We start from the raw sequence: 15,355 nt of genomic DNA on the forward strand, positions 1-15,355 counted from the left end.
GCTGTTCTAATAAACAACAGAACACCGGTTTGCTTTGATGTACATGAACTACAGATATGTGGATCTCTTCCTTTTGTTTATGAGGAATATGATCCTAAACAGTAGCTTACTATTGTGCAGTATTATACCCCACCTTGGGGACTGCAAAAGAAGAGCTTCTGGCTACAAGGACCACTTCTGTATTACAATCTCTAATTGGTCCCAGCAGAGTTCTCTCCTGCATACACTTGCACTTCCCATAGCATCTCCACTCCTGTCGGATACTCTGAGGGGGAGAAAGGAACTGAAAATGGAACAGGGAAGGAATCAAAGAAGAAATGAAACTTGGTTTCACTCTCTACTCCTCAGCACCCTGCACTCATTGAAGCAGAGACAGCAGGAAGCTCTGGGATGTATGGTGTGGGGCAGCAGCATTTAGGGCTGGGCTCCAAAATGCGTCACAACCAATAGTTTTGCCTGGGTCAGCAGTGCATCCTTTGAGAAATGAGTGTTGTGGAGGCCATGGGGACAGCACACCATCCCAGCTCTGCCAGGAGATCAGAGTCACAGTAGAGTGACTCTATTTTGCCTGGCAGACGCAGTCCCATCCAGGCCATTCCCTTTTTCCAGCATCAGCACAGTTACATTTGAACCATACTTGCACACCCACACAAGAGGAGTTCAGACTAACCTGGCATGTAATGTAGGCAATCCTACTCACAGTGCAGGAGCAAAGGCAAAGCCAGAAGGCAACACAGGGACAGGAAGCAACCGGCAGATGGTTGAACCGGCTGAAGAGCCCAGCTCTGAGGCTGGCACTGCACACACAGACACACTTCCAACCCTCTCCTCAACGCCCGCTCTTAGTAGAGCACACCCTGTGCCCGACACGTATCACAGATGAGGCACTTCTGCTTGCACACCTCTGACTTGAACAGCTCTGCAAGACTGTTTCATCACTCTGATTTCTTGTCACTATTTTTAGGAGAACAAAACCAAAAAGGATAGTATATAAGAACTGTAAATCACAATAGAGGACAGTCTACATGGTCAGGAGGTTCTGTTATTAGCAGAGTGCATTATGAACCAGCAGGCAAAGCCAGAACATCAGACAATGACTAGAAGTTGAGAGTAGACAGGCTCAGATCAAAAAGAATCTGTCAGTCATGGGGATAATTATCAACTACAATGACTTACCAGGGGGCTGTTCACTTCTTGTAGTTCCTCCATCAAGATTAAGTTCCCCTTTCTGGAAGAAGTGCTCTACTCCAATCAGGGGAAAAGATGGGACTCTGAATTCCCCTGATCCGGCCGTGCAGAAGCCGGGGCTGGGTGGGCTGGCAAGCCTTCCTGTCTCTCAAATCTCGCAACTCCCACAGCGCCTTTGAGCTGGGAGAAGCAACTAATGCCACTCCCCTCGCTGCCACTGCCGGGAGTGTCAGCAGCCTCTACACGGTGCTGGTGGGCAGATTTGGACTTGGAAAGGATGTCTGCAGCACACCATGGAGGAAAGAGGAAATGTGAACAGTGTGAATGTGTGACCCCAGCAAAATCCTTCTGCATCTGTGTTTGCTGACTGGAAAGGGGACCAATATGTCTCTCCAAACATTCAAAACCAAGAACACAAGCACTTATCTCCTGTGAGATTCCCTCGGATCAGAAATCCATTCAGCAGGAGCACTTAGCAAGGAGCCACCTGCCCAGCAGGACTCTTTCTCCATGACAAACAACAGTTTTCACGTGCTGTCTACAGAAGCACGGGGATGCAAAACAGAAAGGAGCTGGGAATATGCATCAAATATCAAATGAATCTCAGAATACTGGAGCTCTTCAGTACCAAAGCACTCATTTTGGTCTCTCCCACAGCACCAAGTCACAATGCATCTCTCAGCCTGTGTTTCAGGGTCACGTGTCCTTCAGAAACAGTTTTTGTTTCCTGAGTATAGGGTGCTGGCAGAGACAAGTACACCAGCCCCCAAAGTCAAATGCCTTGCAAACGGTCTTCAGAGGGTGTTGCCATAAAGCAGAGCTTTGAGCACATGTCTGCACCACAGCCAGGGAGCTGGGTACGAGAGAAGGGGAATTTGGGCAGCTGTGGTTGGGGCTAGGAGACTGCGCCCACAATGGGGAAGATAGGACTGGGTGGGAGATGGCTTGGTGGGTATGGTGGTGATGGGTTGATGGGTGGACTGGATGATCTTAGAGGTCTTTTCCACCTTAACGATTATGACTCTATGATTCTATGGAAAGCATCCACTGAGAGCATAACAAAGGCAAACCTAAGAAAGTAGTTCTATAGGATCAACCCACCTAATCCAGGACCCTAGCACTGATGGAGACAGAAGGGTGTGCTTCTGTCTGTATGGCAGAGCACATGAACCTGTGACCCATTCCCCCAACACACACAGGCATCAGATAGGGGATGTTAGGGAGAGAACAACAGGGGGACAGAGCAGCCACCCCAGAGTGTCATGACCTGCTCAGGAGCCACAGTCTTGGCCACAGAACAGCATTTCATTTTATGCAGCAAAGTGAGGCAGCAGGGAAAGAAGGGCTCCCACACATTAGTCCATCCCATGCTGACTGATCCACAGAGATGAGTTCAGCCTTGCTCATCAGAGCGAAATCACTTCCCATTTTCAAACTGCAGGAAATCCCCTTTCTCCTCCATAGAGGGATCCTCGGGAGGAAACATCTGTGTGCTTAAAAGCCTCATGGAGATGTGTTACCTCTCACTGCACACAGGAGGAGTGCAGCCAAACTCTCCCAAACACAGAGCCCAAGGTAAGGCAAAACAACTTGTGAGCACCCTGAGCAAGGACCTCCAGAAGTCCCTTCCAATTTCAGTTCTTCTACAACTGTATGGCCCTATTATAGCAGAGCACACAGCCCCAGAGCAAATGAAGAGGATGTCTGTCTCTAGCTGTGAGAATTTGAGCAACCTGGACTGGTGGGAGGTGCCCCTGCCTATAGCAGTAGGGCTGGAACTGGGTGATCATAAAGGTCTCTTCCAACCCAAACCATTCTATGATTCTATGAACTAAATGCAGTGCTACCTGCTATTGCCACTTGCTTGGAGTCATACTGCACTTCTGTTGCAGACCTGACAGTGCAGAGAAAGGCTGTGAAGTCACTGCAGTGTCCTGCCCAGTGTTGGAGGATCACTGGAGCAGAGAACAGACAACAAAATGCATTGGAAGCTCCCTGCAAGAAGAAATGCAGGGACACAACAGGGAAAAGCTGCCACAGTTCTGCATCAGAACAGCCCCTGTCCTGGGAGGAAAAGTTTGCTCTGTAACAACCTCAGTGAGCTGATGTTTCTGTCTAGCTATACATTCCATAAACACTGATCTTGACAAAGGCATGCATCTATTCAATGGTGTGAAGCAGAATTAAGACCAATACAGTACAGCCAAAGAACTGGGGTTTGAGTCTGCATCTGAGTGCAGCTGATGCTTCAAACAGGATTGTTTGTGAGACAAGTCCCTGAAAACCCTCAGCATCAGTGATGCCTGCACTGAGACACTGAGACCTGCACCCACCCCCCAGAATGAAGCTCCCACCCCAGAAATGTCCGGCACAGCCACTGCAACTCCCACCCTGGCAAATGGAAACGCCGGTGCCCCTCAGAGCCCCTCCAATGCTGCCCAGTCTCTCTAGCACATTGAGTCATTTTGTGTTTTCTTCATTTTTATGCAATCTTTCTTGCTCAACATTTGGTTTCCATGGTGTCATATACACTGTGCGAAACAGATTTATATTTAGAAAGTGGAACGGGTCATATGAGCTCACCCAGTTGCTATGGCAACCAACACAACTCCCGTTCAGCTGCATCTGATGGCGTGGGGTGCTGCAGGATGCGCCCCTCCCTGGGTGGCCCCGCAGACACCGCTTCTGTAGCAGAAGCTCAGCAGATGCTGCAAGTGCAGATGTGCCACTGCCCAGCACAGCACAGCGGGTGGCATTCTTCTTCTCCGGGCACCGCACCTCAGCCCTGGTCACCTTCTGCCACACCAACCCGCTTCCTCAGTGAGAAAAGCACCTTTCACCTGTGCCAGCTGTTAGGGAATCTCGGTGTTGCCTGTGGCAGCTTGAGCCAAGGCTGAGCAATGCACAGCACACACCCCATGTGCCAGCTGAATGGGACAGCTGTCATTTATCCTAACCCCAAAAATCCCCTGCCCTGGTAACTCTCCTTTGTGCCATCCCAAACTCTCCCTCATGCCTCTTCTTCCTAAATAACATTAGCAACTCTGCAGCTGCTGTTTGTTGGATGTGATCTGTGCAGCCATGCCATCAATCCGGTACAGCTGTGACACTGCACTGCAGGACCACAGAGTGAGTTTGTGTGGACAGGTTTCTGCTCTGAGGCAAACCTTGTCAAAGCTCTGCACACTTGTCTTTCCCGTTCAGCTCTGGAACCCAGCATGTATGCTTTCCATAGAATCATAATCATTAAGGTTGGAAAAGACCTCTAAGATCATCCGGTCCACCCATCAACCCATCACCACCATACCCACCAAGCCATCTCCCACCCAGTCCTATCTTCCCCATTGTGGGCGCAGTCTCCTAGCCCCAACCACAGCTGCCCAAATTTCCCTTCTCTCGTACCCAGCTCCCTGGCTGTGGTGCAGACATGTGCTCAAAGCTCTGCTTTATGGCAACACCCTCTGAAGACCGTTTGCAAGGCATTTGACTTTGGGGGCTGGTGTACTTGTCTCTGCCAGAACCCTCCAGAACCCTATACTCAGGAAACAAAAATAAGTGGAAAGTGAAAAGCTCTGATCCATGAACCCCCTTCTAGACAGCTTCAAAACAAGGGCTCTCAAGCCAGGGTTGACAAAGCCACATCACACCGACGCAGCTTTGTTCTCTCCCTCCCTCCTCAGTGAGGATCTGGTGCACCAAGGCATGTACAGGGACAAGCTGGGCAAATTCGCAGCAGTCAGGTGTAGCGGATCCTGTCTCATGGGACACAAGGAACCAAGTCTGTCCCAGGTCCTGCTGCACATGATGCTGCACATGATCTACTCCTCTGCAAAGCAGCAGTACAGGGAGGCTCTTGGCAGTGGTTTTAGGTCTTTTGGCTGAGGAGAACAAAGCTGGGTAGATATAAGAAGTAGGAAGGAAAAGGAAGATGGGATGTTGGGGAGATTTGGTGTGGGGAAAGAGTGTAGGAGTGGGGCCTGTGTGCGAATCAAATGTTTCTGCATTAGAATTAGATTTTTTTTTTTATTTTATTTCATGGTCTCCGCTGCCATAGTTGCTCTTGGGAGTCCTTCTACTTTACTTGGGGGGCGGTCTCTGATAGTTTGCATCACTTATCTTCTAGATGGACCTTCCCCAGGAATGCATGCTTAATATATAGATGTATATATGTATATTTTGTTATACACATTGCAAGAATATCCTGCACGAGATATATCAAACCAGAGAACAAGTCATGACATGCCCAAGGAAGCGCCTGAGGAGACATCGGGAAGACCTGGCATCCTCCCCACCCCCCGGTGCTCTTTGTTTAACAAGACTTTGAAGAATATCACCGTATCAATAAGACTGAGACATCTTGGACATAACAGGATGGCTACTGACTGACATCAGATAACACACGAATTAACAAATGTAAGCCTTTGATAAAATTGTGAACCTGGAGTACCCAGCCAATGGGGAAACAGGGAAGGGCGAGAGGCAAAGGGGGAAACAAGGTACAAAAGCTGTCATTGTATCCTTAGGGGTGCTCCTGCATGTGGGACACCCGCCATTGCAATTGCAAATAAAATCTGCTTTTATCAGAGATACCATCCTGACAAAATTATTTGGATATTTCCAACACCTGGATTTGGGGAGCACAGTATTCATGGAAGACAACAAAAGGTGCTTCTGACATGGGGAGCAGCAGGCATGGCGGGACGATGAGCGCAGCATGCAGAGAACAACAGTGTGGCTGCTGGCTGTAGTGCTTCTTGATCTGCCTGACTCTAAACATGCTCCCAAGCAAGGTGATCACCTTCCCATGTTTTCTTTCCAGGGTGCTCACAGCCAGAGTGCTTCCCTGTCATGGTATTTAGCAGTATGTGACAAGAGTGTAGAGTCCTGGCACTGAATGAGCAACCAAGAAAGGGGAAACAAAGTACCTACCACCGTCACAGCAGGGACTGCAGACTTGGAAGCCTGCTCTGGTTAAGAAAGGCTGTCTAGAACATAATGACCACAGCTACAGGTTCTCATATATTCCAGTAATGGATATACTATAACGAATGTACTATAACGAATGACCCACAAAGCTCAGGAATCACCCCCAATAAAATAAGATGGCCTGTTGCTTTTCCTTTCTGTGCTAATGCTAACTCAGTTAGTGGACAAATCTGACCTGTTCTCTTTGAGCAGTTCCCCTGGCTAGTGTCATCTGGTTGAACTATGTACAGAAAGTGACAGGCCATAGAGAAACAGAATGGGAAAGAAAGATGCATGAGGCCAGCAGGCAAAAGCAGGGGCTAGCACTCCTATGGGGAGCCTCTCTGAAGTGGTCTGGGGAGGCCAAAGGCATGAATAGCCAAGGAGGAGCCCACCACACACACAGCTGTGACAAAGGGCTCAGCTACACGTGCACAAGGGAGCAGAGAGGAACAGTAAGAGCAACACAGCAGGACAGTGACAAGTGTAGAACACCAAAACCAAATGAAACAGAGCGCTCTGCTCGGCTCCTGCCCTGTGCAGAAGAGCAATCAGCCCTATTGTCTGGAGTGAAAACCATCAACACGAGTCAAGGGAAAGGCTCTGTAGACCATCTTAGAGACTGGTACTGTGTTTAGGGGTTTGGGCTCACGAGAAGAAAGCAAAGCACACTTTGGGACTGAGCAAGTCTTCAGATGTTTAGGGAAAAAAAACATAGGTGGGTGAAGGGAGGAATGCAGGTGGTTTGGGGCAGAACCAGTGCAGAAAAATATCTGCATCTGATCACTGCAGTCCATCCTATCTTCTTATAAAACTCCTTTTCTAGCTGTCTTCCTGGAAAAGAAGCTTTCTATTCAGTGTGCATGTGCATATATGGAAGGTAATTACTGCCAGCATCAGGAGTGGGGACCTTCAGTCACTGTGCATCTGGAGTGCCAGCAACTGAAACCATGAGAGTACAGGTGTACTCTGTGGTTGCATATCAAGATGGTATGATACCCAGGTATCAGAACAGCCGTGAGTGAGGGCCAGACACTGCAGAAGCTATTTGAGATGGCTACTTGAGCATCTAGGAAGTCCAGCCCTCATCCCTTGCAGGGGCTGTAGGTTCTGGGAATTATCTGAGATCCATTTGCATGTGTGTGTGTCTGTGTGAGAGGTGAAAGTATACACAGGTATCTAAAAGGGGAAAGGATGAGACTATTGGTGCTGTTTGTGAGAGAGCTGAGTGCTTTTGTCAGTCTGACTGTGCAGCTGGACATATATTTATGTAAGTACTGTGTATGTGCAATGCTGTTGCATACCTACTGTGAGTACACACTTAGCTTTGCTGCTGCCTGCACCTGGGGACATGGAGCTTTCACAGCCTCATGTCTGCTGGTCTACCAGACTCAGCAGCTCCTGACACAGTGCACATTCACTTCCCAGCCTGCAGGGGTGGGTTCCAGCAGCTGACACAGAGGACATTTAGCTGAGGCAGAATAATCCCAATCCAAAACAAAGCTGAGTCACATATCTGTGCCCTGCTATAGTCCCTGGAAAACTGGGGACCGATACAGACCACCTCACAATCATTCCATCTTGCAGAAGCTCAGTTCTATGCCCATACAAAGGCACCAGGTCATCAAGAGAAAACAGGCAGATCTCAGCATCTCTGCGAGGCTTTGGGGACACCCATGAGAAGCTGACACATATACACACCATACAGAACTTAAGAGGCAAGTGCAAAAATGCCCAGAAGGACTGGGGAGGTACCTCTCACCCATTCGCAAACACAGCTGTGTCAAACTGCATTCCTCAAACATGGAGCAATCCCTCACAGCAGTCTGCTGCCCCCATAGCAGTCATAGAATTTCTCTAAAATACCTGTAGTCCTTTTTCTTCTCAAATAGAAATAATAAAGATAAATATTCTCCCACTCCTCTTGCTTTCTTCTCACCACCATTGCTTTTTGATGTTCAGAGTTAATGCCCTGCATCTAATTTCCCAGCTAGCAGAGCCAATATGGGCTATGGGGATCTGGGAACAGTTTATAAGTTTATACACAACCAGCTTGGGTCACCAACAAGCAGCACACCCAAGTTTCTGTTATTAGGAAATGAAGTTGTGATGTCTTCTCACCACACTGTCTCGCAAGAACAGAATCGTAGAATCATCAAGTGTGGCCAGCTGGGACAAATCTCATTTCTCAAGAGATCCACAGCTGAGTGTAGCACAGTCTCACGCTGCCATGCCCAACCTCTGCATGCTGTTACGTAAACTTAGCTGAAAAGCTTGGATGTGAGCTAACTGCGACACACCCCCATTTTCTCAATAGGAATTGAGACCCAGAGCTCTGCACAGGCTGCCATGAGCTGCCTCACCTGAATCCTAAGTCTTCCCAGGAAGGGGTTATTGCAGCACTGTGGGAATGTGTAGGAGAAGCTACAAGCCTAGAGACAAGGCATTGCCAGCACCTCATGAGCATTTGGGCAGCCCAGGAGCCCAGCCTGCAGCACAGCCCATGGCTCCCTCCTCCATGTGCTGTGCTCCAGAGGATGTTCCAGCTCCATCTCTGACATCAGCATTTGGTACGAGGCAGAGCACCAGGGCCAAGCACTCTGAAGGACTCTGTTGTCCTAGGAAGCTCGGGACAACAGGCCTTTGTTGGGAAAATCTTGTACTGTAAGAGTCATCCTGCATATGCCTGGAGAGTCACAAGGGCAGGCTGTGCCAGCTTCAGTAGTACTGCTTGCCTCCAGCTGGAAGTGACAGACCCACCTCTGAGGGACTGCAAAGCATGGCACACCCGGAAGACAACTGAATGCTTAAGAGGCAGCTGTGAAGCTGGAGCATGCTGTGTGCTGAGTGCTCTACACTGGGAAGGAGACTGGAAGCAGTTAAAAAAAAGACATTTTTCACTGCTGCCTAAATTTGCAGCCTGTCCCTGCGCTGCTTAATTCGGTGTGCTTATGACTCTCACAGGCTTGCAGTGCACTGTGGCTACAGCATGCAAAAGGGCAGCAGAGAAGTCACTCACAGCAGGCAAAGAGCAGACAGAGAGCTGGACAGCACAGTGAGTTCTGTGCTGCTGGGGCCCTGCGAGTGCAGCTGGTTCTAAAGAAATGAAACATCTGGGAACAATGCCAAATGTTTTTATACAGGACCTCCACTCCTTACGTTGTGGGAAAGTTCAGCCTGGCTAAGCTCGCTCTTCCATATGCCCTGACAGAACACACTCCTCTCAGCGCAGGACGGAGCTCTGAGCGTCTCATGCAGGGCCAAAATTCATAATGACATGAGATCAGATGTAGTTTCACAGTGAGCTACAGCCACCCCCAACACAGTGCCACAGGACTTGATGTGATGGTCTTGATGACCAAGATGTGTGGTGCAGTCAACATGCTTCAGGGATGGGATGCCATCCAGAGAGACACAGACAGGCTGAGCAGTGGGCCCAGGGTAACCTCAGGAGGTTTGACAAATCCAAGTGCAATATGTTGCACAGGGGTTGCAGCAAACCCCACCACCAGAACAAGCTGGGGGATGAAAGGATTGAGTGCAGCCCTGCCGAAAAGGAAGTGGAGGTACTGGTAGATGGCAAGCTGGACATCAGCCAGCAATGTGCCCTTGCAGTTCAGAGAGCCAACTGTATCATGGGCTGCATCCAAAGCAGGACAGCAGAGCGAGGGAAGGGATCCTGCCCTTTTACTCTGCATTGTGCGACCTCACCTGGAGCACTGCATCCCGATGGGGAGTCCTCAGTACAGGAGAGACATGGAGCTATTGGAGCATCACAGAAATTATCACAGGGATGGAACGGGACAGGCTGAGGGAGCTGGGTCTGTTCAGCCTGGAGAAGAGAAGGTCCAGGGAGACCTGAGAGCGGCCTGTCAGTATCTAAAGAGGAGCTATAAGAAAGGGGACAAACTCTTTAGCAGGGTCTGTGGTGACATGACAAGGGGAAATGGTTTCAAACTAAAAGAGGAGAGATTTAGACTGGAATTTTTTTTTTTACAAAAATGGTGGTGAGGCACTGGCACAGGTTGCCCAGAGTGGATGCCCCAACCCTCAAGACATTGCAGGTCAGGCTGGACAGGGCTCTGAGCACCTGACAGATCTATGGGTGTCTCTGCTTATTGCAGGGGAGTTGCACTAAATGACATTTAAGGGTTCCTTCCAACTCAAATGATTCTATGATTCTATGACTTCTGCAGACAGAGGCCTCATTTTATCTGAAGGCAAATGAGAAGAGATAGCTGTTTAAATAGGAAAAAGCTGAACAAAAACAGAAACGAGAAGATGTGGTAGAGAATATTCCTCCTTGCTCACTGCACCGCTCTTCCACTTCCATCCCTGGCCTCAGGCCCTGACCTGCTGCATGGCACCGCTCCACACTGCCCCTCTGTACCCCACAGCCCCACTTGAGGCCCAGGCAGGAGGGCTGCCCCTGCCCCCCTGCGCTGCTGAGCCCCCAACAGCTCATGGGCCTGGAGGGTGCTCCACAGCTCCCAGAACTACCAGCACCTGCTGCAGCACTCCCTGACCCAGAAGCACAGAGCCAGGCAACAGAACTCAGTACCCACCATGGCAGCAGCACCACGAGAGCGCTCCCGCTCGGTGCCAGATGGCAGGCATGCAGCAGGACAGCATGAGTGCGGTACCACCACGGCAGCTCCTAGCAGTAGAGGCATTTGCTTTCGTGGTTTGCATGAACACTCTTCCATTCCAGCAATGCACAAGATGCCAAAAGAACTAGTAAAGTAAAAATAAAACAATAATGACAAAACTGTAGGTTTTTCTTTCACCTCTCAAGACGTTTGTTCTCTCAAGGGCACAGTGCACCTACACAGCACTCCTTGGTAGATATGCACCGCTCACACAGAGTTGTGTCAGGGCTTTGAGTGCTTCATCCCTCAGACATCTCCATGTGTTTTTAACGATGTGTTTTTTATTCTGCTGCTGTGCTCTGCAGCTTCCCAGGCATGAGGAAATAGCCCTGTCACAGCCCACAGCTTGCATCTGTTCTCTTCTGAAGGAAGGGATTCTCCCTAAAATTATACAGGTGCGTGCACACACACGCACGCACAGCAAAGCTAAGGCATGGCATCATCCACCTCATCTGTCAGCAAGGGATATTTACAGAAACATTTTGTAGTAAATAAATAACTGCAGGTTAGGGTAAGAAGTGAAAGCAACATGGAAGAGTTTGTGCTGAGACCTCCACAGCTATATTATCCTTTTGAGAGAGGTTAATTAAAGGATATTCTGAGATTGTCCAAAGGATAACAAGGCAGGTTAGTGGTTGGTATTTTTCTTTAATTACTTATTTAATGGCTGCAAATATCCTCTCTCTTTTAGGAAGAATATTAAGACCGAGTTTCAGAGAAACCTATGTTGATGATCTGCATGTTTAAAAAGATATTTTTATTACAAACATTATCTCAAAATCTATGCAATTAAACTAAAATTGGAATAGTTGATTCAGATTCTGTTCCTGGCCCCAGGACTTCAGCAGAGCTAATAAGGCTCTGGCATGCTGCTGCTACATTCTTCTGTGCTTTAAAATGAAAACTGCTTCTCCCTGTAGTTGTGGTAGGTCAAATAAAGCTCCTACCTACTCTTGCATGCAGCTTGGATGGGACTTTTTATTTTCAACTGTCCTTTGCTTTTCTGGAGTGGTGCTTCCTTGCAGAGGAAATCTGTTGTGCAGCCCCGACCTGATATTCCCTAGATTAAATGGCCCTCCATTACCAAAATTTCAGGAACCTCAGATGCAGAGAAAACAATGAAATAGCCAAGAGACAAAGTGCTGCCAGATGCACATTCCTGCACACTCCCTCATAATCCCTCTCAGGCGCGGGGAATGTAACTGTTGTTGCTTGTAACTCTGCAGAAAAGCATTCTTAGACAGACACGCGGCATTGAGCTGTTGTTTTTGTTGCTGTCAAACGGTTCAACTCTTCATAAATGTGCAAACAAACAAAAGGCGAGACAAGGAGGCAGTGCCCAGCACTTGCCACGGCCGGAGCCCCCAGACAGGGCTGTGTCTCGCCACTGCCCCACCACCAGCACCAAGGGCAGACAGGAGGATGGGCTGCGACCGGACAGGCAGGAGGGACAGCAGCCAGACAGACGGACAGTGAGCGGCCAGACAGGCTGACGGACAGTGGCTGCCCTGGGGGGAGGGGCTCCGCCAGACCGGCAGAGTGGGGCTGGCAGGAGGGGACTGCAGGACGGGACGTGGGCAGCGAGGGCTGGGCTGGGGCTTCGGGGCACGTCAGAGTGGGCAGAGACGCCTGCTGGCATGCGAGGATGCTACATTCACTTAAAAATTTCTTCCCAATACAGGTGTGGAAAAAAGTGCGAACACAAGGTGCGGGTAAGGTAGCAACATCAGCTTTCTGGAGCCGACCCTTTTGTGCTGAGCACCCAGGGCCTGGCCATCGGGTGAGGGCTGGTCGTGCCTCCGCAGCCAAAAGGACCCTCACAGTGCTCTGTGGCTGCTGTCTCCCTCAGGCTTTCCTGCCTAAGGGCTCCGCTCCTTCCTCTGGCCCTTCTGATACACAGGAGGATGCCCAGGTCTTTCCCATATGCCACATTCACAGGACTGTGAAGTGAGCTGACATATCAACAGACCAGGCAAGCTGTGCCAACATGGATGCCTCTTATCTCTGACATATCACCACTGACTTGAAAGGGTCTGTTCACATACACTTCCTAACTAGTAGCATAACTTTGAGTGTTTGATAAACCTCAGAGCTACTGCTGCAAAGGGAGTTCAGACCTCATTTGCATAGCTTCTCTCTTTGAAATGAAACTAGACAGTGCAAGAGTTCTATCTGAGAAAAGTATCCGGGTTACCACACCTGTACAAATTCATTTAGTCCTGGAACAGTCCATATGAGAGAATAGCACTGAACCCAGCACACTGCAGGCAGCGGGAAGGGCTGCAGACACCAGCAATGAGAAAGGCACCAGCTGCTGCAGCCAAGCAGGTCCAGGACAGCAGGAGCCAACAGTCAGAGGTGATCAGCTGCAACCAGGACAGACGTGTGCAATGAAGTGGAGCAAAGAGAAACATGGACAGGAAATAACAAGATTCAGCTAGGAAAAATGCAAGTACAACAAAACAGCCCAAAAACCTGCCTGTGGGAGGGAAATCCTGGGAAACAGTCATCGATGATTTATGGTGTGCCCCACCCTGAGCACAACCTCAGAATAACACAGCGAGCATCACTGGACCACCCCTTTGTCGAGTCACTCCTCTCTCCCACTAACACTGATTCAGAGGAAATTAATAAACTCCCCATTTTAAAACTGCCATATTTCCCTCTTGACACTCCATTCCCAACTGGATTTGTCCAGACTTCAAGCCTGCAGCTGGATGTATGTGAGGATGCTTCATCACAAATTGGCTTACACAGGACAGAAGCACTTCTTGGAAAAAACACTGGTCTTAAAGCAGGGGTATGCTAATGGACAACTAATATGTCAGTGATGTGTGTAGGAAATCAGTAAGTTTTGCTGGGAAGTAGTCCCACATCGAAGTAGTACCACATCGAAGTTTAAATGCAATTTTGGCTTTGTGTTATTGCAGCTATACAAAGGAAGGCAGAGGCACCAAGCCCATCAGACCCCTTCACCATTGTATACAAAGCTCAATGCAGAGTTGTGAACTGAATGTACTCATTTGGAAGAGGCCTGGTTCCTACTCCTGGGACTAAAGAATCACAGTATCATTAAGCTAGGAAAAGACCACTAAGATCTTCTGGTCCAACCATCATCATCATGTCCACTATACCATGTCCTCAGTGCCATACCTATCCTTTTTTGAACACCTCCAAGCATGGTGACTCCACCACCTCACTGCGCAGCCCATTCCAATGCCTCACCACTCTTTCTGAGAATAAATTTTTCCTAATATCCAATCTGAACCTTCACTGGAGCAACTTAAGGCCATTACTTCTCATCCTATCACTGCTTACCTGGGAAAAGAGGATGACCATCATCTTGGCACAACCTGTCAGGGAGTTGTAGAGAGCCATAACGTGTCCCCTGAGCCTCCTCTTCTCCAGGCTTTACAATCCCAGTTCCCTCAGCTACTCCCCATAAGACTTGTGCTCCAGATCCCTCACAGCTCCGTTGTCCTTCCATGGACACACAGGGCTTCAATGTCTTTCTTGCAGTGAAAGACCCAAAACTGAACACAGTATTCAAGGTGCAGCCTCACCAGTGCTAATACAGTGGGATGATGACCTCCTGTTCCTGCTGACTGCATTATTGCTCATACAAGCCAGGATGTCATTGGCCTTCTTGGCCACCTGGGCACACTGCTGGCTCATGTTCATCCAGTTGTCAAGTGACAGCCCCAGATCCTCCTCTTCTGTCCCACAGTGAGGATGCACTTCTATAATGCCCAGACACAACAACCTGTTGCTTACTCAAGATTCATCACCAACCCATGCTGCTTCTCAAAATGGGCAAAGCAAATCTCTCTACTTGGTTGTTCTACATCCAGCTTGTTAATTTTGTTTATGGGGTTCAGCTTTACAGTCAGACTTTTTAAAGAACCAGCTCATAAATATGAGAGCCTTTGCTATCATCTCTGAGGATTGGTAGAAGATCACAGATGGAGAATTAACACAGAAAAGGCAAAACACACAATTTCACTTGTAGAAATGGGAGAAGAAGGAGATGGAGTCATGAAGCAGCCAGTCTATATTCCAGTTTCTAGAACAAAAACTGAATAAATTGTTTACTAATTTTTAATGGACTCTGAGAAGAGAAAAAAAAAGATATAATTAAAAGCCTACCCCACTTTGTCACAGATAGATCTGTTAAATGAATCTGATCACCTGCCTGAACACTAGTGTAAGATGGAAAACAGAACATCCACCTGAGAAATATGGACCTGGTAGGCTGGATTATGTGCCAAGATTTGAACTTCATTCTTTAAGAAAAACTAGGTCATCCAGAACAGAGTAAAAGCCAGAGACCTGGAAGAAATGACCTGAAAGAGGAAAGGCTGTTTAATATAGAGGAGGAACAAGCAAGAAAGGAGAATCTCAGACATGCTTCAAAGCTGCTGGAAAAAAAAAAAAAGAAAAAAAAAAAGAGAGAAAGCGTGGTTCATTTTCCTGTTCATAATAGGTAGGATAAAAATGCATTTCAGTTGCAGGCAGAAAGATTCAGCTTGAACTTCCTTTAAAAAAAGACCAGA

General features: G+C 48.4%; 1 protein-coding gene across 14 annotated transcripts in view; it reads right to left on the bottom strand.

Moving 5' to 3' along the window:
• GAS7 (growth arrest specific 7) overlaps positions 1–15,355 on the bottom strand; it is a 111,358-nt gene that overhangs the window by 74,766 nt on the left and 21,237 nt on the right. For 6 of the 14 annotated variants that reach the window (XM_040649939.2, XM_040649938.2, XM_015295219.4 and 3 more), the window contains exon 1: positions 1,177–1,338. The exons of the other annotated variants lie outside the window; for them this stretch is intronic. In XM_040649939.2, coding sequence (XP_040505873.1) covers positions 1,177–1,209 — 33 coding nt within the window. In that variant the 5' untranslated portion in view covers positions 1,210–1,338. Of the gene's footprint in view, positions 1–1,176; positions 1,339–15,355 lie in introns of those variants that run through there. 14 annotated transcript variants of the gene reach the window in all.

Source organism: Gallus gallus, chromosome 18 (genome assembly GCF_016699485.2).
Source record: "Gallus gallus isolate bGalGal1 chromosome 18, bGalGal1.mat.broiler.GRCg7b, whole genome shotgun sequence".
Lineage (NCBI taxonomy): Eukaryota > Metazoa > Chordata > Aves > Galliformes > Phasianidae > Gallus > Gallus gallus.